Here is a 20,740-nt window from a genome sequence, read left to right on the forward strand (position 1 = left end):
GTTTTCCTGTTATGTCTAAAACCATGAATGTCCATTTTTAGACTATAATGTCCTATATTTCCCATGGAACAAGGAAAGTGTGCAAAAACCTCTGTGCCCTCATTTTTCTAGTCCTCAGAGTCTGTTTTCCATAGTACTCAAAAAAAAAATTCTTTACTTTTTAGGCCTACCTCACTAGAGTGTGAGTAGCAAACTTTCAGGCTTCATTGTGCTTTTAGGCTGGGATTCTCAAAAGAAACTCCAATTTCAGGTCCATTAAAAGCTAGTTGATGCTGTAGGCCTAATTCCCTTAGGTGCCTTTCAAAATCATAGCATTAAAGCACAGGCAGGGAGTGTAAAAATGGCCATGGTATGGCATGAGAAAAAAGATTATATAGTAAACTCCTGAATTTAAGTCAAGTATTGTATTATCTATTGTGAAAATAATTACTAAGCCTACAATTCAAACATACAGTTATCTTCCAAAATAAATATTTCTCCATTCTGTTTGAGGAAATTGTACCATAAAAAAAGTAGTAATTTCAAATGAAATGAAAAAATGCGGTATTCTTATTCTTACCTCATTGTATACAGCAGTGTCCCATCCTCTGTAATTCGTAGTAGTTTGTTAGGCATCGTCATGTTGTGAGCCACTGATTTCTTTCCATTGTGGAAAAAAGTATCAGGTGTCCAAATCTTGCTGGCCATTAAATTATTTAGCCGGAGGACTGTCATGGGTCCTTTGAATTTTAGTCTCTCATCTCTCCAACTTTGACGGAAAAATACATCTATTGTATATTCCTAAAGCAATTAATATAATGGGAAAACTCTCAAGATTGTCATATTTTGCAATACAAGTTTGTGACAGGTAAACTTCTAGCATTTTTGTAAGAGCAAGATTATGAGAACAGTATACCATGTCTAAAGATTGTTATTAAGATGGTTACAGCTTTGGTACTCATTTAAACTAATAAAAAGGTTAGGAAGAAATTTAGAAAGGATTATGAACAACAAGTAAGATATGAGTTTACAGATATGATATTTTGACTGCATATGCTGGAATATTGCCTTCAGTTCTAGCTCTATGTAGCCAAGTTGTGGGGAGTTCAAGAGATCACTGAAAATTATGGTAGGAATGATTTATGAGGAAAGAGTACAAGAGCTCAGTGCCCAGAATCACTGGACTGTACAGAGAGAAGTCAAGGGAAGATTTGGACCAAACTTGTTGCTTGCCTAGGCAACGATTGAGGAGATGGGGGAAGGGACACAATGCCTGATTCTCTCCTCATTTACAATAGTTTGAAAGTAAGGTATTACTCCTGATTTACATCCGTGTAAATGAGAGGAGAATTCATCCTTGACAGTAACCATTGCTCATTAAGGAATGATTTTTTTTTTATCATGGCACAAAGCAGCATAACCAGAAGTAATAGGATGAAATTACAAAACAGTTGTAATATATAAAAATATATATATCAGGCAGTAAGATATATAAAATCATGGAATAGTTTCCCAAAGGGAGTGATAGAAAAGATTTAATATTAGACTGGATGAAGTATGATGAAATAATTTGTAGGAAATAATCGTGTACTGACATGGGGCTAAACTATGTGACTTTAAACGTCTCTTCCATCTGTAACTGCTATGATGCTGTGATGAATATGAAACAATTGAAAAACACCGCAATTTAAAATTACACTGTGCAATCATCCATTGTTTTTGGCTGAAGACTGAGGCTCCCCTTAGACTTTTTGACAAAGAACCAATGGCAAACCATGAAGGAAAATGACCCTGCCATCATTGAAAATGTATAGATATATATTACACACACAAGTAACAGAACTACACATCTATCCAAGAATACAGTCAGGAAAGACAGGCACGCTGGAAAGAATAATGGAAGAAATTAGGTTCCACACCACACCAGACTCCAGCACAACAGACCACCTTTAAATCCTCCATTTATTTTTAACAAATGTTAGTATTTCATGGAGCAGAAACCATTGTGAGATGTTTTCTAATCAGTAAACTATCAGCTGCATTACAGGCTATTTAGACTGGAAAGGTTACAGTATGTCTTTGTGCTTCATCTCTTATCTTGGTATGATATTCATAATCAAATTCCTTGCACATAGTCAAATGGTTGTGTCACATGTGGCTAAATGTTTCTTTAAGCCCTGATCCAGCAAGCCATTTTAGCATGTGCTTAATTCTAATCACATTAGTATTTGTATTGTTTTCAATCACCTAGTGACTCCTACTCCATCTCACAACTGGGGGCAGGATTATTTGGCTACAATGGGACTACTCACATGCTTCTAGTTAAGTACATGCTAAAGGGCTCTGCTGGAAAAAGGCCCACATGAGGAACCACTTAAGTCAATGGGACTTTTGCCACTGACTTCAATGGGGTCGGGATTTCACACCAATGTTTGTACCAAAGCAGAGGTGAGAGGGGCTCGGTGGCTTATGGGCAGCAGGTGACAAGAGATTGTTGGGCTTTCATCATGTTCTCCAAGGTCTACCCAAAACTTCCTCCTACACAGAAGTGTAGTGAAAGATAAACACAGGAAATGACAGCCTGGCAGCATAGAAACAATGTTCACCCACATCTGATACTGCAGAAAGGGAAGACAGTGGGATGACGTGAAAGTTTGGAAGGAGGAGACTAAGGAGCTCAATCAGTCACTGGATATTGGTGCAGGGGGATCTGAAGTTGAGAGATCAGGTGTGTGACCAAATAATTTGATGGAAGAGGAACAAAAGCAGAGAGGAAGTGTTTATGGGTCTAGTCAGGCACTCTGCCCTTCCTGACTACAGGCTCCTCTACCCTAAAAAACCTTTTCCCAGAGCATTCATTGAAATTTAAAAATGAACATGCTGTGGCTATGCTCACCCTTATTAGGGTTAGTTATTCTGCTCATATGAAAGCTATCAGAAAGCCACTTTAAACATCAAATGGTCAGATCTTCCCACCAGAATGGGTGTGATTTCTGTGGCATGGGACATGACTTAACAGAGCAGGAAAACAGAGTTCCCAAAACTCCTTGCTGTAGTTCTAGTAAATATGCAGTTAAACAAGCCAGACAAGAATCAGACTGCACCATTCACAGCAAGGATTGGTCACATTTGCATTAGTGGGAATGTAATCAGAGAAAAATAAATTAACCCTCTGTATCCACACAATAAATCACATAATTGCCAAATATTTTAGGGTTGTTGCTTTGGGGGAGGCCTGTAAGGCCCAGAAAATAAATGATTTAATATTTTCTGTGTTTCCCTAACACTATCTGCTGTCTCTCTCTGGCTATTATTTATTATTATTTGTTTGTTTGTTTGTTTGTTTGTACTGTTATTATTTTATGTATCTTGCAGGAGTACCCAAAGGCCCCATTGTGCTAGTTGCTATAGTAATATATAGGAAGACAGAATTTCTGCCCTGAGGAGCTTCGCATCTAAAAAACCATGGAAGGTTTGGGGAAAGAGAGACAGACCATAGAAGGAAAATGACTGGGGTGATGGCAACCACATGCCATGTGTTCCATCTCTCTTTCTTTCTCCATGTTCATTTTACTTAGTACAGAAATTTAGTTTAAGGTGTTTTTAAGAGGGAGTAGTAGGGTCGGTGCCAACAGGCTACAGAGATATTACTGGATTCCTGAAAGGGAGATGAGCAATAGGTGACATAACTAGCAACAATTCCTTAAACATTAAAATACACCTGCCTAAGTGATGCTGGTTCACAAACTCTAAGCCTCTACTGTAAAATTTCATTTTATTAACAAATCAATGCACGTCTTTGCCCAAGATTAGTGTAGTGAAAATTAAGAATGTGGTGTATGTTTATAAAATTATTTTTAGGAACCATCCTATTTTTTCATACCTAGTGGTTCCTCGTGCAACATAAATTCAGATATATTGATGTTGATGTATTAGTTCTTTGTTTTAATATACACCTATGCTTAATTTTGAAAATAGATGACTTTATGTTCTAGTATTATATTTCTACCCAAATGCCAAGTGTCACATAAAGATAGACACGTATCAAGTGTCAAATTAGTTTCAACTTGTATTCAATAATTAAATCACTTGAATCAACCAAATCTAAGTAAGACAGAAAGTCCAGCCTTTGCATAGTCCTAGATACATCAGTAAGCCTACAAGCTGTCTTGATCTGAAGTTTATGCTATGAGAAGGCCCCCACATGTATTGCTCACCAGGGTGGCATGCACTGCTGGAATTCCACAATGAAACTGGCTACCCATTTTCAGACAATAGGCTATCAAAGCAAATAGTTGGGGGGAAAAGTTCATAAATATGAATTCAAATTTTAAAATGATATTTGATTCAACCATGTTCATTCTCCGTTATTGTTTACTTCCTGTGAACATCTGAACCAAGTTGCAAAAAGCAGCTAAGATTTTCAAAAGTGGCTAGTGATTTGGGCTGCTGAACCTGAGACATTTTAAAGGATCCCAATTTTCAGAATGTACTGGGCAGCAACCTTCTGAAAGTCAGGCCCCTTTAAGGTGTCTCATATTGAGCACTCAAAAATGGAGGCACCCTAAATCACTTTTGAAAATCTAAACTGCTACATTTTTAGTTTAAAAGCCTGACTATTTACTGAAGATTAATTTCAAATTGCATATTTGTATTTAAAAAATATACTCAGGTTGCATTGTGTTGGTTGGTTCTATCAATTAGCCAATCAGGGAAGAGAAGCAACTTGAAGTGATTTATCTAATTTATCAGCAGAGTGCAAACTGTGAATAATAGTAGGATATAAACAAACCGCAGTCCAAGAAATTGCCATTGAAGTAATTTACTTGTAATTTCAAATAGCAAATAAATGTAAGAATTTCACAATCCATTTGTAGTTTATATGCAAGCAGAAGAAAGGCAAAACTCACCAAATGCATTACCTGCTTTGAATTATTATTTCAGCTTTAGAGCGATCCACTCAGTACAATCAGCCTTTGTGCAGGTATGCCCCACTCTCCACTGCTTCCCATCTTAGTGCATGTGCACTGAGAAAATGGGTCACTTGATCCACCCATTCTTCTGAATTACCTTTCATTGGAAAGGACTGAGCATCTAAAGGGGCAGTCAACTAGTTTGTGCAGCCCAACACACCGACACACCTGCCTGCTTTAATATCATCCTAAAAGTAATATCAGTTGCAGTTTTCAAATCAGTTGTAATGTGTAAATGGTATCATCCACTTCAAGCAACATTTGAATGGTGGCATTGGGCAAAATACCAAAAAATGGAACATGAAAAATAACTAATTTTTGGAGAAAAACTTTATCTATAATCCCATCATGGAATGCTACGTTTTTCAGCTAGAACCTCAATTAGCTGTTGTGTAAGTGCAGCTATAACTTTGGAGACTGGTCCAATTTATACATCCAGCAATTTACACACCCAAAGGTATCAGTTACTTTCATGTGCTAGTTCCTCCTTTTACATTTTTCTCTTCCAGTTCTGTTGGTGTTTCGATTAGCTAGATGATTAATTTAAATAGGGAAAAAATAAAAGCCTACTTTATTAGGATATTTCCAGTATTCATTTTTATACAGATGGTGAGGATCTAGCAAGGTTTAGTAGCCATACATCAGACCAGGATTCTCAATAGTGTCCCTTCACATGTGAGAGGGAAAATGGTTCCATTTATATGCAAAAAAGTAACGGAACTTGCCCGTTTTTACATCTTTTTTTTAAGTTTAAGGCCAGTACCTACAGCAGCTTTGCTAGAGGTTTCTGAACATGTGACTCCCTTGTGATTATGCAGCAATTAGGCTTTGATATGCACACCATAAAGGAGTGATTCAGATTCTCGTCATTAATCTTCTTTGACCAGCCAATATCTAGGAAATTCACTTCCAATTGATCAGCAGTGTTTAATTTAAAAACATGAGTTCTACAGGCTGGGCCTCAGACTGTAGGCTTACGTGTTTATCATGCTTTAAAATAATGATCTTTTTTGAAAATTGGATCAGCGGTGTGCCAATTTGGACAGAGTGATCATTCTCTCGAGGGTACTGATCCATTCAAAATGATTAAGTATGAGAGGAATTCTATACTATGGTGTGCGTATAATGCCTGTTATAACCCGTTATTAAAGTCACAGAGGCTGCTAATTTAAGGGCACTTAAATGCAGTCATAGCTAACAATGATGGTTAAGTGTAAAAGCTGACATTATTTTGGAACCAAAATATATATAAAAATGAAAGAGTGAGGTATCATGTTATTATAGAAACCCCCTAAAAATTATTACTGTAACAATATAGAATGGTACTTACCATATCGTGGTCGGAGACAGGCCCAAAGCTGGTGACGAAGATGTCAGTCTTCACTTCAGTTACACGCTCTGATGAAGCAGAAAATTAGGACAGTGAGTGTCTATCAACAGCCTTCATTAGATCTAACCACCACAAATTCTCACCCGAATAGAAAATTTATTGGCTTTGATTAGCAATTCTAAAATTGGTCTACAATGTGGGCTTGATAATTTATTGCTTATAGATGTAATTTCACAGTTAATATTTCCAGCATTTTTTTTTTCAATGCGCTGTCACAATACAGCTTTTTGAGACATGAGTTTTTATGCCAGGTGTTGAAATCTCTTTGCAGACGGGTCATAATTCTGCTGTTAATTAACTCTTTAAATGAACCTTTGACTAATACACCTGCTTGTTTCAACAGTATAAAGAGTTCTCAATAGCTAATGTTGGATTCAAAACTCATCTTATGTGTCCATAGTAAGTTCTACATTAATTAACCCTCTGTTTGTCTTTTATGTATATGCATGTATGTTACATATTTATATAATACACAGAGACAGAGAGAGAGAGAGAAAGACAGAGCAAATAAAGTATTATATGAAATAAAGGTATTTTTATCTGCAGAGGTTTGAGGTGGCTGCATTACTCAGGAATGTAATAGACAAGTGTGAGCCATACAAGCCATTCCAAACAAATGCCAATTAAACCGTTATACCACATCTTCATGTGTTCTGTATATGCCTCATATTTTAAACAGCTATTTTATAAATGTTTTAGATGTTTGTTTAAGTTGTTATTGACAGTGCTGTTTGAATCCATTCATCATCCCTACTGCCAGGTTCCCTTTGGATCATGAGAACAGCTATATAGGCCTTTAAGGGAGACAAAAGATTAATAATAACTTATAAACCTCTAAAATAAAAACTGTTACGTAAAACTGTGTGTGTGTGTGTGTGTGTGTGTGTGTCTGTCTGTCTGTCTGTCTGTAGTGGAGTCTCCATCTCTGGCAATGTTTAAATTAAGATTGGATGTTTTTCTAAAAAATATGCTCTAGGAATTATTTTGGGGAAGTTCTATGGACTGTGCGGTACAGGAGGTCAGATTAGATTATCACAATGGTCTCTTCCTGCCTTGGAAACTATGAATCTATATTCAGTTCTAAATATTGCCTATCCTAGACCTCAGGCCAATGAGTTTTGGGGGGGAATTTCCAAATGTGGAAGAAGGAAGAATACATTTCTCAGATTTCAAATAAAATGACAGTTGTAAAATATCAGTTGTTGAGAGGTCTGGAATATTAGAAGTAGTCCCAGAGAAAATAGATTAATTAGACATAGTGCAAGAGAGGTGATCAAAGGTCCATGATAAAGGATATTGTCACAGGGCTTTGTGTCAGGTTGCCCAGAGATTGTCTCTGCTGCAGGCCCTGATTCCTAACAAGTGCAACCTGCCTGTAGTAGGCTGCCTGGTTGGCTACACAGTCTGATTGATTGAAGGAGTCAGCAGGCCGGCCCTTGAGCCCAGCAACAGCAACAGTTGAGCAGCTGCTCAAAGCATTTGCCCATGATTGCAATAGTTCCTGCCCCAGCTTAGGACCCAGGTAACCTGATCCTAACCCTTGGCACCAATTCCTGACCATTGACTCTTGCTCTAACCACTGGGTGTGACCACCCACATCCTGTTCATTGATACATTGAAACATATTATATGGATATCATATACATTTTACATTATACACATATTCCTTCAAAGTTGTAAAACAATATAATCGAGAAATAATTGATTTAAGAGACCCCTCTTCAAGTTCAAACTGATTTCATTTTATTGGACGTTGGTGGACTAACTCTTTAATAAACATAATTTATTGCACCTGGGAGAGGACAGTAGCAAAAATAAACTCATGTTCAACAATAAAAACAGTAGCATTAACAAAGCACAAAATCTGTATACATGAAACCAAAAGTTATGATGAGAAAGCAATAGTTGTGCATGTTAATTTTATTTATATTAATTGAAAATATCTAAAACTTCTAAATATTTAAAATCTTATTTTAAAATATCCACACATTTTTAGTGGTTAATTATCAAAAGGTAATATTTGTTGTGATGTAATCCATTATCACAGCTAATGTAACAAACAATGCTATTGCATCTTTTTAGGAAGTCAGCAGAGAATTTAAATAGCAGAAAAGGCAATCTCAAACATTTCTTTAAAGAAATTAAAGACTGAAATTTCCTTGAGCTATTCTTAGTCACACAAAGCATAATATTACAGCTGTAGTTGAATTTCCTCCTGTCTTTTGAATTCTAAGACTTTTATAATCAGGACTGAGTAACATGTAAATATTACAGTGACCCCATTGACAAAAGCATTTGGATGGGGAAATGTCCTCATTAACCATCCAGTGTAATGGATTTGTGCCCTTATCAACATGGTCTGCAAGCATTTAATTGTCTTAAATAAATTTAAGGACTCCCTTGACATCTAATTGGCTCTTGGCTTAATCTTAAAGAAGTTCACAGAGGGAATTTAACCTCAACCACTGGAAGAAGCATATGGTTATTACAAGAGGTATTCAACTTAGATTGAGAATGTTCCCACTTCCAGACTCTACCTCTTACAAAAAACTCATGAGCTGAAGGTAAAACAGCTGGCAGGAAAAGAAGATTCAGATTCCACATGGTGCATTAAAACATCACTGAAAAGGTTCCCAGCATTATAATACCTTTAGTTGCTAGCCACAAACTGTTCTAGCAGCCATAGACCAAATGTCTGTAAAGCTATTATGACATGCCCCATTCTCCTGACCATAACCCCTACTTCCAGGAATTGGGATGCGGTAGTGAAGGAACTGTTATGCTAGCTCTAATCCATATGAGGACGCTATTACAAAAATGGAATCTTCAAGGATTTGACTCACTGGATTAAAATTACATTTGCACCAAGGGAATAGTCCAAAGGAAATTTAACACACCAGAGAATTAGGGCTCAGATGATTATTGCTCAGCAAACTATTAAAACCAACTGTAATTCATTATTTGCTGTACACTTCAGAGCTGGTCTTAGATATCAGAACACTCAAAAGGGCCCCTGTCTAATGGCAGAACACATGTAAATAGAGATTGGACCAGAACCTCACCAGGTGTAAACCAGTGTACACTAGTTGAGGATGTGGCCCAAAAGATATAAACAAACATCATCCAGTATAACATAACTGCAGCTGGAGCAGTTGTTTTACTAATGATATTGAGATGAAACCAATGTAAACCCTAAAAATAATAAGTAAAATAAGTTTACGGTACAAACACAGAAAATGTCCCACTTCCTTGGAGAATTATGTAACTTTGATATTTTTAACAGCAATATAACTTTGCAATTCACTAGGGAATGAATGATTGCAAGATTATTCTCAAGAAGTGGAAGATTAATTAACATGCATTCTGCAGCATCCAAACAAATCCTTGGCACATTGCCTGCCCTGAGAAATGAAGGTTGTGACTTAGACTAAAATATAAATCATTGATAGATCATCAAACCCATTGAGGCATTTTTAGGACATGGGGATGGACAAGGATCAGAATAATTCTCAGCATGTTTTTTATTGACAGATATAGACAATGGCAGTTTATCTGAGTAAGAAATGAATAGGATCAGAGGGCTGGATTCTTCCACCCTTATTCACGTTTAGTGGCACCAATTAATTTTAATTGGACTTCTCAATTTGAGTAAGAGTGTCAGAATAGTAAATAACTAGTAGCAAATATCTCCAATGGCCAGAGATTGGACAGTAGATGGGGAGGTTCTGAGCTACTATAGTGAATTCTTTCCCAGGTGTCTGGCTGGTGGGTCTAGCCAACATGCTCAGGGTCTAACTAATCTCCATATTTGGGGTCATGAAGGAATTTTCCCTCAGGTCAGATTGACAGAGGCCCTGGGGGGGTTTTGCCTTCCTCTCCAGCATGGGTCACTTACTGGTTTAAACTAGAGTAAATGGTGAATTCTGTGTAACTTGAAATCTTTAAATAATTATTTGAGGACTTCAGTAACTCAGCCAGAGGTTATAGATCTGTTATAGGAAAGGATGTGTGAGGTTCTGTTGCCAGGAGGTCAGACTAGATCAGTGGTGGGCAACATCTGGCCCGTGGGCTGCACGCGGCCCGTCAGGGTAATCCGCTGGTGGGCTACCAGACAGTTTGTTTACATTTGCACGGCCTCCCACAGCTCCCAGTGGCCGCAGTTCGCCGTTCCCAGCCAATGGGAGCTGCAGGAAGCGGAGCAGGCCACAGGGATGTGCTGGCCACCGCTTCCTACAGCTCCCATTGGCTGGGAATGGCGAACCGCAGCTACTGGGAGCTGCAGGTGGTTGTGCAAGTGTAAAAAAACTGTCTGGCGGCCCATCAGCAGATTACCCTGATGAGCCGTGTGCGGCCCACGTGCAGCAGATTGCCCACCACTGGACTAGATGATTGCACTGGTCGCTTCTGGCCTTTACATCTATAGATTGAGACCACAGTAAGGACCTCAGTGTTTCACACACAGACATGGCCTAAACCAAAACTGTGGATGAGTTCAGATCTGATTCCAAAGGCAATTACTATAGGTTGCCCTGATCTCTAACATGAATATTTACTGATAACATTATTATCAAACTGTATTTGGAAAGTTTATTGTCATTGCTTATTCTCTAGACATCATGTACATTGTGAAAATAATTTGTCCTGGGAGCTCTCAGAGTCAGAGTGCTGGGAGCTCTCAGAGTCACAGAGTGCTTTGCAGTATCCATGTCCGCATATATGATTTTACAGTAATTATACCCAGCTAGTGTTCAGGAAGCTCAAGCATATCATCTAGACCCAATAACTCTTATTAGAGCCTCAAAACAGTAATCAACAAGATAACTTTTATCCGTTGAATGAAACAAACACAAAATAATTTTGCTACATGATGAAGTGTAGACTAAAGTCATGATAGAATAGAACTCGAGTAACAGTAACCCACATGGGAACTCTAATATATGTCTGAACAATAACTACAAAGATCAGAATCCATAAGGGATATCAGGCTAGATCTTCCAGTCAAACCCACTCTTCTTCTTCCCCTTACTTCTTCCATGGAAGACCTTATGAAGGGGACATGTTACTTTTACAATTGTGCTAGGCTGAAAGGTCACAGATCCTAGTGAATCCCTCAAGTGGCAGGGGAGGAATGCACTCATGCGTGGAAGGAGCAGCCTAAAACCCTATAGGTGAATGTGGTGTCACCCTATAGATATCAGGGCATCTGTGAAGAGTGCCTGGCCCTCTGCATACCAACCTAGTCTCCCCTTTCCACTATTGGCACATGTTTAGTGATGGGGCTCAGCTAGTTCCCTTAGTAAATGATTCTATTATCTTATTGATTTCCCTCTTACATTTTTTCCTAATGTCTAAGTTGATTTTCCCTTTTCCAGTCTGTTACTCCTCCATGCAATTCCTTGCCCCATTACTTCCAATAAATTATTACCCCTCATATACTTATAGACATTCACTAGGCTGATCTTGAACATAGTCTCCCCCTGACCTTCCTTTTGTGTTTGCAGTTTTTTTCCAGGCACAAATAACTGCAAATGTAGTTTTATGTCCACATTTATGGATGGACACAACTGCTGCTATTTACTGTAGATGTCAGAGAGGCAGACATCTAAATGACTATGTGGCTTGAAAGCTTGTCTCTCTCACCAACAGAAATAGGTCCAATAAAAGATATTAACTCACCCATCTTCTCTCTCTTCATTTTGTACCACAATTATTTACACCCTGGAAATTGCAGGTGCAAAATATAGAGCTGCTTTTTAGAAATCATATCGACACTTCCATTTTTTTTCTATTATGTGCATTTTCAGTTACCATGATTTAACTTCATGGGTCATCTGCTCCAATATTTTTAATACTTTCTAACTTATCAACCTTTTTTAAATGTCAAAGTGCTCAAAGCTGTACACTCTACTTTATGTGTGGCCTTACCAAGGTTGTCACTATAATCTCCATATCCTACATTAAATCAACATATATGCTGTTTAGGTTTTTCATTAAAGGGAGATCCTGGAAGAAGATCTAATAAAGGAAAGTTCCCAACACAAGGTGGAACTTAGGAATGAAGCCACACATACTGAAAAAAACTCTAACTGGTACAAAATCCAGCAGCTCTACCGCTCATGTCCTGCTAGTGCTCCAGTCTTTATCCTAGCTCCCCAATGAAAATGTGGTGCAGTGGAAGATATTACTGTATTACTTTTTGCTTAAAACATACAACTTATTGCCCACAATTAGAGTATATTTTGGACTTATTGGACTAAAGATGTTTTCAAACGATGCACAGTCAACCTGTGGAACTCCTTGCCAGAGGATGTTGTGAAGGCCAAGACTTTAACAGGTTTCAAAAAAGAACTAGATAAATTCATGGAGGATAGGTCCATCAATGGCTATTAGCCAAGATGGGCAGGGATGGTGCCCCTAGCTTCTGTTTGCCAGAAGCTGGGAATGGGTGACAGGGGATGGACCACTTGATGATTACCTGTTCTGTTCATTCCCTCTGGAGCACTGGCATTGGCCACTGTCGGAAGACAGGATACTGGGCTAGATGGACCTTTGGTCTGACCCAGTATGGCCATTCTTATGTTCTTATGTTTTTTCTTTGTCATAGTCTTCAGGATTCTTCAGTCATTCTTAGATACATTTGAGTAGAGAAGTTAAGATATTCACGCAACTAAAAAATATTACATCATTAAAATAAATAAATACTATAGCCCAAATCCTTGGCTATAGATAAGAAACACACAACACCACTCAGAAGATGGGAGGGAAGTGTGAACAAAGAAGACTTTATGCTAGTTTTGTGCTACCTGAATCCTAGGCCAGCTCCGGCCAGCTCTGTGCCAGGCTGATCTCTCAGTGTAAGCTGGAGCAAACTCAGGGCTGTTCAAACTCAACCCAGCTGTCAATGACTCAGAGGAGCTAATATAGTAGCTGGGGACCAGCAGTTGGTAGGCAGCTGGTGTAGGAGATACTATACTGATTCTACACCAATGGAAGACTCCAGTTACACTGGAATGATCATCCCTAGCTGTTCATACCATTAGGCCCAGTAGTCACTGGCATTGTTTCCAAACAGGCCTGGAGGATATAAGACCTATGCACACAAACAAACTAGGGTTCACCCACTAGCAGTATCTGGTTGTTTCACCCTATGACAAATTGCATTTTAAATAAAGTATTATAAGATTATCTTATCACATTAACAATTTCAACAAAGAAAAAGAGTGTATTTCCTTTTTCTTTCCCTTTATCAATTTCTGTTCATACTTCTAGAAAATTTTAAAGTAACTCATGGTAGGTGCAAAAATCAAGTAAGAATTTGCATAAATATTTGTATTGAGCGGGGGGGTCATATGATATCAGGTTTTATAATATATTCCCTTTCTCATTGCCTTTTATGGTATATGCACTTACTATAGCAGTTGACTGAAATCTAAACTGGTATTAGTCAAGGATAAAGGAATATTTATTTCCAGACTAATCCAAGGATTTACATGAAAGCAGGCAAAATATTAGTACATCAAGTGTACAAAGTGATTACTTGTTTTGTTGCCTGTTAGCTTCAAAATTACATTTGAAATCCTTAATATAGAACAATCCATTGCTTTCTGTGGTTCTTGAAGTTTAAAGATAATCATCCCTGAAGTCAATGAAGTTAGGCCAGGCATGAATTTGACCCAGTGTTCAAGGACTGTGGTAAAACGGAAGAATTAACAGACACAAACTGAATGCACATACTTATTTATATCTGATTCTTTTTGCATGGTTAGGGGATAATCTATTCATTCTTTTTTATAGAAAAATGTTCTTTACAATAAATACTTCTGTTTGGAACTCTATTGAAAACTAATAGATGACAGAAAACAAGTTAAATGATATATTCAATTTTATTTTCCCCCCGGAGAGTGGAAAGGAAAACAAATTGTGCCATCTCAAAGGTAATCAGAACAGGACCAAGTATCAATTTGAATGCAGATTTCCTATTCTGTTTGTGAATTCTAAGTACAGTGTATTTCCTGCTAAAGAAACATGTAGAATCTTAACAACACTGTTATACATGAAAAGATGGCAGTTTAACTCTTCTCCCTTTCTATAGATTTGGATCATTAAACTGAAAAAGTAATAGGCATTGTGGAACTACAGAGACAAAGACTGGTGGGCCAAATCTTGATACCCTTACCTAGCCAAAACCCTATAAACTTTACTGAGACATTTGTATGAATACGGGTGGCAGAATCTAGCCCTTAGAGTCATATTCTGTTATGACTGAAATCGATGGGAGTTTGTTTGTTTGTTTGATTTAAGAGATCAGGCTTTTATGGCCTGATCTATAGCCCATTGAAGTTAGTCAAGTCCTGGGCCAAACTTTTTGTTTCTCATTCATGCAAAATTCAGTGAATGTTTTGTTGAACTGAGAACGACATAGTTTGTCATAATTTAAAAGGTGTGTATGTGTGAGTGTATACAGATGGATGTGTTACTAAAATGTCTTGTATAACAAAATTGTTGTATAAACATGCAAAACAAATATGAATATAAAAACAATCACTTTAAACTTAATTTTGCTCTAAGGGGCAACCTTCAAAATGACAATATCACACACCTCCCAATCCTGGTCTCAGGCGGTTATCATAACCATCCAGCAGACGATCCAGTATTCTGGTAAACACTGTAGTATTGTCTTTAATTTCATCTTGTAATGAAGTTTGTCCATAGCTGAAATCAGAGAGCAGTTAACATTATAAATCATCAATTTACCAGTAACCCTACAAAACAATAATTAATCTGCTTAATCTTGCTTATACTGATTTATGGAGACAAAATCTCTTCCATAATACCAGATTGTAGTGCATTACGTGGTCCTTTCTCTTAAACATTTTCTTTTTAAAGAACACATTTGCAATAAAAGCTTATGTCAACACCAGTTCATTTCTACAAATAGAAAGCACGTGAAACTTGGGTCCTTTATTGCTTACTTCGTTATTCATTAATGGCTATAATTTTTCAGTTTATATTCCACAATGACATATGTATTTATCAGCAAATGATAATGTGTTAGATTTATAATGGTTATCAAGGGCTCAGATTAAAAGAAATACATAATAAAGACTGAATGGAATTTCAAAACTGATAATATTTACTAAAATAAAAAGAAAATAAAAAATACAGAGATGCGTCCTTCATAAACATGCGTGCAGCACAACCGACATCTGTGCGGAGCTTATTATTGGATCAGAGCCAGAACAAAACATTTACTAATATGATGAAATCGTTGTTAACAGACATACATATTTATCACTTTCTTGTGCTGGTACAATTTTGATTTCCTTTTTCCATTAGCAGATTTATATAAGAAGAATACCTACAATTATTCCGTGCAAGTGCATAATCAAGCTATGTGTCGACAAGGAAACCTTTTTCTGTAAACTTTCCCTCCCAGGTTCCTAGTGCTGCAGTCCTAATTCTGACAGAAGTCCCACTGAAGTCAGTGGAAAGTTTTGTCTGAATAAGGATGGCAGAATCAAAGTCTTTGAACTTGATTATTGTATTCTCACTTAAACTGGTGTACATCAGGATGAAGTCTATTGTAGTCAATGGAGTTACTGTGGTGTTAAACAAGTGTAAATAAGATCAGAATCAGTCTCTTAACTACCTGAAGTCCTTGCCAAATACAGGCCATGGCTAATTCTCCTTAATCATCAATTATGGTTGCCTTGAAGCCAAATCTTGTAATCCTTACTCCATCCATTACCATGGGAAATTTACATTAAGCATGTGTCCAGCCAGAGGGATTTGGCCCTTGAACCCAAATTGCTTTCCAGTACACAATTTTGTCACATACATTATTACTGAATCAGGTAACCAATATGATGCAGATGCAGAACACCTTTTGTAGGGTGATATCATCTTGCTGAAAACTATTACACTCTTGTTCAGCATGTTTCCTATATGGACATTAATAAAGGGGATCAGCATTCTCCCAGCCCTAGTTGTTCTAACCAGCCTGGATTGTTTTATAAGGAAGTAATGGTTATGTAAAAGATCAAATTATAAAAAATGCTATTATTTCCTTTAACCTCATCAATTTAATCTTGTTTGTAGATCCCACATGCATAAAAATGGCGGGGGGGGGGAGACGGAGAATCTGTTTGCATGACCTGTTCCATGGGACAGAAAAATCACTGTTATGTTAATTTCCAAAGAGGTTTTGAATAAAGGAAACTACAGATTCAAGCAACTAACAAAACCTATATTCACAGGGTTTTAACCACCATTTTATTTCATGTGTTGTTTGGAAGGCCATATAATTCCTTTTATTACTAGGAATGTGTAAACAAAGATATCTACAGTTCTGTTTTTAATGAATAGAATAAAATGACAAATACCTTTCCCAATGAAAAATTATTAATAGATTCTAAGACGTTTCCTTTCAGCTACCATAAACATAAAATATTTCTAGTATGATGGGGTTCCTTTTTAAACTGATAATTTAAACTATAAGTGATAGATGTAAATATTTTCAGACATCTTTTCAGATGTTACTTATATGTTAATTAACAAATTACGCTGGTGTATTACACTTTTTCCCCATATGCATTATATTTTAAAGGATCCATTCCCAAATGCATTACATAGAGCTGTGGTACAGGACTCTTCTCTGGATTAAATTCTATATAAACATTCATTGTCAGTAAACAAACTGTTGTGCATACATATCTCAAGGAGAGCAGAAGGTCATCATGATTAAGGTAGAAGAAAGTTCACTTTTGTAAGGCTGATGAGAATAAATAAATGTGTACCCCTGGGGTAAAGGAGGGGAAAGAGTGATGGACAAATGGCAATGTAATCTGAAAGGATGTGATAAAACATAATTATGTCATTATTGTGTTTCTGGGTGTGGAAATTTAAGTACATTTATCTATTCTTCACATTATTTTTCCAAAAGCAAATGGGTTGGGTGGTGTTTTGGTTTTAATTAACTGACATATCAATATAATATGAGCAGTTTGCACAAGTGTAACAGATAATACATTATAAATTCCAAGCAACAGTGATTTTTTCCAATGTAGATTATCTAAACTCAGGAAACCATTCTTGGTAAAATAGCTCCAACATTGATTTTTATTTTCTGTGAACAGAACCATCTGATTGAAAACCTGTAACCTTTCCACATAAGAGAAAATGTATTTAATTAGAATACTATACTTGCCAAGAAATTAACAAAAATCTAGAATTAAAGGCAAGTGAAGTTGCTTTGGATAAAATGACTTCATAAACAGATATATTTAATGTGGGGTGTGTATATTTCGAAGAAAAATATCAAAGTTACTGTATGTGACTGTGGTTTCATATTAAACCACTGCACAATAAAACACTGTACACTAACTCCATCTACAGGTCATGATAATAGTGACACTTCATATAATTTTTCAAAAGCAGTCAAATGAATTTTAATTCTTACTTTAGAATATACACAATTAATATATTTCCAGTGAAACATAATTTCACAAAATACTCCAGCAAATGAAAAAACAAAATGAAATACCCAAAGAATACTTTAAATTCTCACCTTTTAGACAAATTTTTAAACAAGGGTTTTTTTTACAATATTTCTTGTTTGTTCAACACATATATTAAACTGTATACGTATGCTGTTTACATCTCTATTTTTTAGAAGAAACACTCATGCAAAATAGACTTTTTTATCCTCTTGCATCTATCTAAGCTTTTCTGGTTGGTCATGAGATAAATTTCTCTAGAGCTGCTGAATAAAAGACGTAAAAGAAGATATTATAGAAATCTGTGTACAAAATATTTTCTAAGGCTTATCATTGACAGTGGGAAAAATATACCTTTAATGACGGTCATTCATTAGGTAGGATAATAGATTGGATTTTAATGTTTTAAAATACAATAAAATATATCTTTGAGTTCCCCCCTCCAGTGAAGTTTGGATTGTACTTTCCTTTTCAAGTATACTCAAGTTTAGCCCATAGGTTTAATAACCAAATAAGATAATTGTATGATCATGAATGGTACTAGTACTAATGCTAACTCTACACAAAGTTTTTTTTAACATATGGATTAAACAGCATGGACTTTCAAACCCAAGGTTCCATGATGGGGCCTGATCCTGCAAATTCTTAGGCATGTAAACCTTCTTTGTCACTTAGCAAGGGCTAGTTTCATGAGTAAGGATTTGCAGGAACCAACACTTTATTTTAAACAAATTAGGACCCAATCCACAATCCAGTGGGAGTTTTGACACTGATTCCAGTGAACGCAGGATTTGGCCCAGAATACTGAAATAAAATGCCTTCATTACACTTTCCTTTCTATTTGATTCACAGTCACAACTGAAATATAGAATAAACTCTCATACTCTTTATCTTTGAGTAGAAGGGACAACATATTATTTTCTATGTATTTAATTGATAATTTAGCTTTAATATGGTTCAAATAGTTTCTGCTGAAGAATTTCTTAATTTTAGCATAAAGATGTTAAGCAAACAAATTGTAGTTTACTTTCACTCTTCATTATTTAGATTTAGCTGGGATTTGAACAAGGATTAACTTCCCCCAATACACTTAGTAGAGCCCAGTCCATGTGATAGTTGTTTCTTATGCCCTTATAACAAAGTAAAGGTTCCAAATGTTTTTTTTAATAAAACAAACAAACAAACATGTTTAAAATATTTCCCCCCACCTTCTTCCAGTCAGTGTATTCAAAAGCAGGGTCCAGGCCCAAAGACAGTCACAAAGTGCTAGAATGCTCTTCATGGTGGGCTCTGAACGCTGGAAAGGAAAATAAATAACAATCAACAACCCTTGCATTACAACAGTCCTTTTGGAAAACACAACGGGACTCAAGTAACTTTAGCTAAATAATTTGATGCCAGTCAATGACCTCACAGTGCTATGGCACGTCATCCAGAGTAAAAACAAAAATGGTGTCCCATCCATTCATCTCTTTGCCTTCCTTTTCTGGACTTGGAAATATTACTATTTATTTACACACACATTGCAATCAGTTTTTAATCTTGTTTATATTACTTTTCAGCTTTAAAAAAAACAACAATATGGATTACTGAATTAAAGTGCTTAGCCCCAGAATAAGTTTAAAAGCCACTGTTCAGTATCCTCTTGTGTTAATGTTGAGGTTTTTCATGATATTGCGAATAACCAAATACAATTGCTTGTTTCTTGCTCTTTTTTTCTTTTTACCTACTTGAGTGCAGATGTGCCATTTAGGATCTCTGCTAGTGACTGAGTGGAGCAGAGTGTCCCTGGTTATAAGTGCTTTACCTGGATATTATGGAAACTTTCTTCAGAGACATTCCTGTTTCTAGTCTCTTGTTTATTGAAGCATCATTTTGTAACTAGTGTAATGTTTGGAGTCTCATTGTGCGATCTGCTGCTAAGTATGCACACTAATACTTCCGTCAGGCTAAAGGACACACTTTATTAATCAAACCATGTGCTGATTGCCCACATACTGTCTTCTAAATCTCTAGCCATTCTCACTGGCTGACGCTAGGAAATGTTTTTGCGTAAACAGTCTTTTTCCTGCCTCTCCAAATGGCTCCTGATTTATTTATTTATTATCCCAGGATTTAATCCAAACAGATTGTAATTAAAGTAAAAAGTGAGCAGACCCTACATATTTTTTTCCAGTAAGCCTGAAAACAAACTTTGCTGGTATTGGTGGAATCAATGTTCAACATTCAAATGGCTGGCTAGATGCTGCTGCAGGTCTCTCTCTATATTTTTGTGTGCTGGAATCCAGTAACTTTCCAGCGTTCATGAATTTTAAAAAAGCAAAAATCTAAAACCTCTATTTTCCCCTAAGAGTCAAAATGAGGAATAAATTGGAATATTTAAAATGTCTGAGAAAATGAAGCATTCTACATTTTCCTGTTGTTGTATCTTTAAATAAATCTACCCCAATTCATTGCACACTCTCAGGGACAATTTAAATCAATAAAATACCATTACAGAGCATCAGATGAGCAATGAAATACAATTAATGTGTTTATAATGAAATGATCAGAAGGTAAAAATTCAGTGGGTTTGAGCTAATCTAGATGGATGTGATACAGGTGAGTTGGACGTAACAGGAAAACAACCATAGAGATCATCATTTTAAATTGCACTATTATCATGTCCCCTATAATGATAAAGGTAACATCTGTAGTCTCAAAACCACTATCTCCTATTACTGTTAACTTTTGTTTTTGCAAAAGGTTCCTCAGTGTAACAAAAATGAATCAATCTCAACTGTCTTCCTTGATCAGATGGGCTCTCCCAACCACCCCCCTTAAATAAAACCATAGAGACATTATAATTGCTGGAGAAGTAAAGTTTCTATCAGCCTAAAAAAGCAAATGCAAACATACAGATA

General features: G+C 36.5%; 1 protein-coding gene across 1 annotated transcript in view; it reads right to left on the reverse strand.

Moving 5' to 3' along the window:
• Nucleotides 1-19,119, reverse strand: part of GABRA1 (gamma-aminobutyric acid type A receptor subunit alpha1) — a 49,756-nt gene extending 30,637 nt beyond the window's left edge. Inside the window, exons 1-4 of the mRNA XM_065408964.1 lie at nt 19,046-19,119; nt 14,942-15,054; nt 6,283-6,350; nt 560-780 (exon numbers count right to left, since the gene is read on the reverse strand). Coding sequence (XP_065265036.1) covers nt 560-780; nt 6,283-6,350; nt 14,942-15,054; nt 19,046-19,119 — 476 coding nt within the window. The remainder of the gene's footprint in view (nt 1-559; nt 781-6,282; nt 6,351-14,941; nt 15,055-19,045) is intronic.
• Between the last annotated feature and the right edge of the window lie 1,621 nt (nt 19,120-20,740).

Source organism: Emys orbicularis, chromosome 8, assembly GCF_028017835.1.
Source record: "Emys orbicularis isolate rEmyOrb1 chromosome 8, rEmyOrb1.hap1, whole genome shotgun sequence".
NCBI classification, from domain to species: Eukaryota; Metazoa; Chordata; order Testudines; family Emydidae; genus Emys; species Emys orbicularis.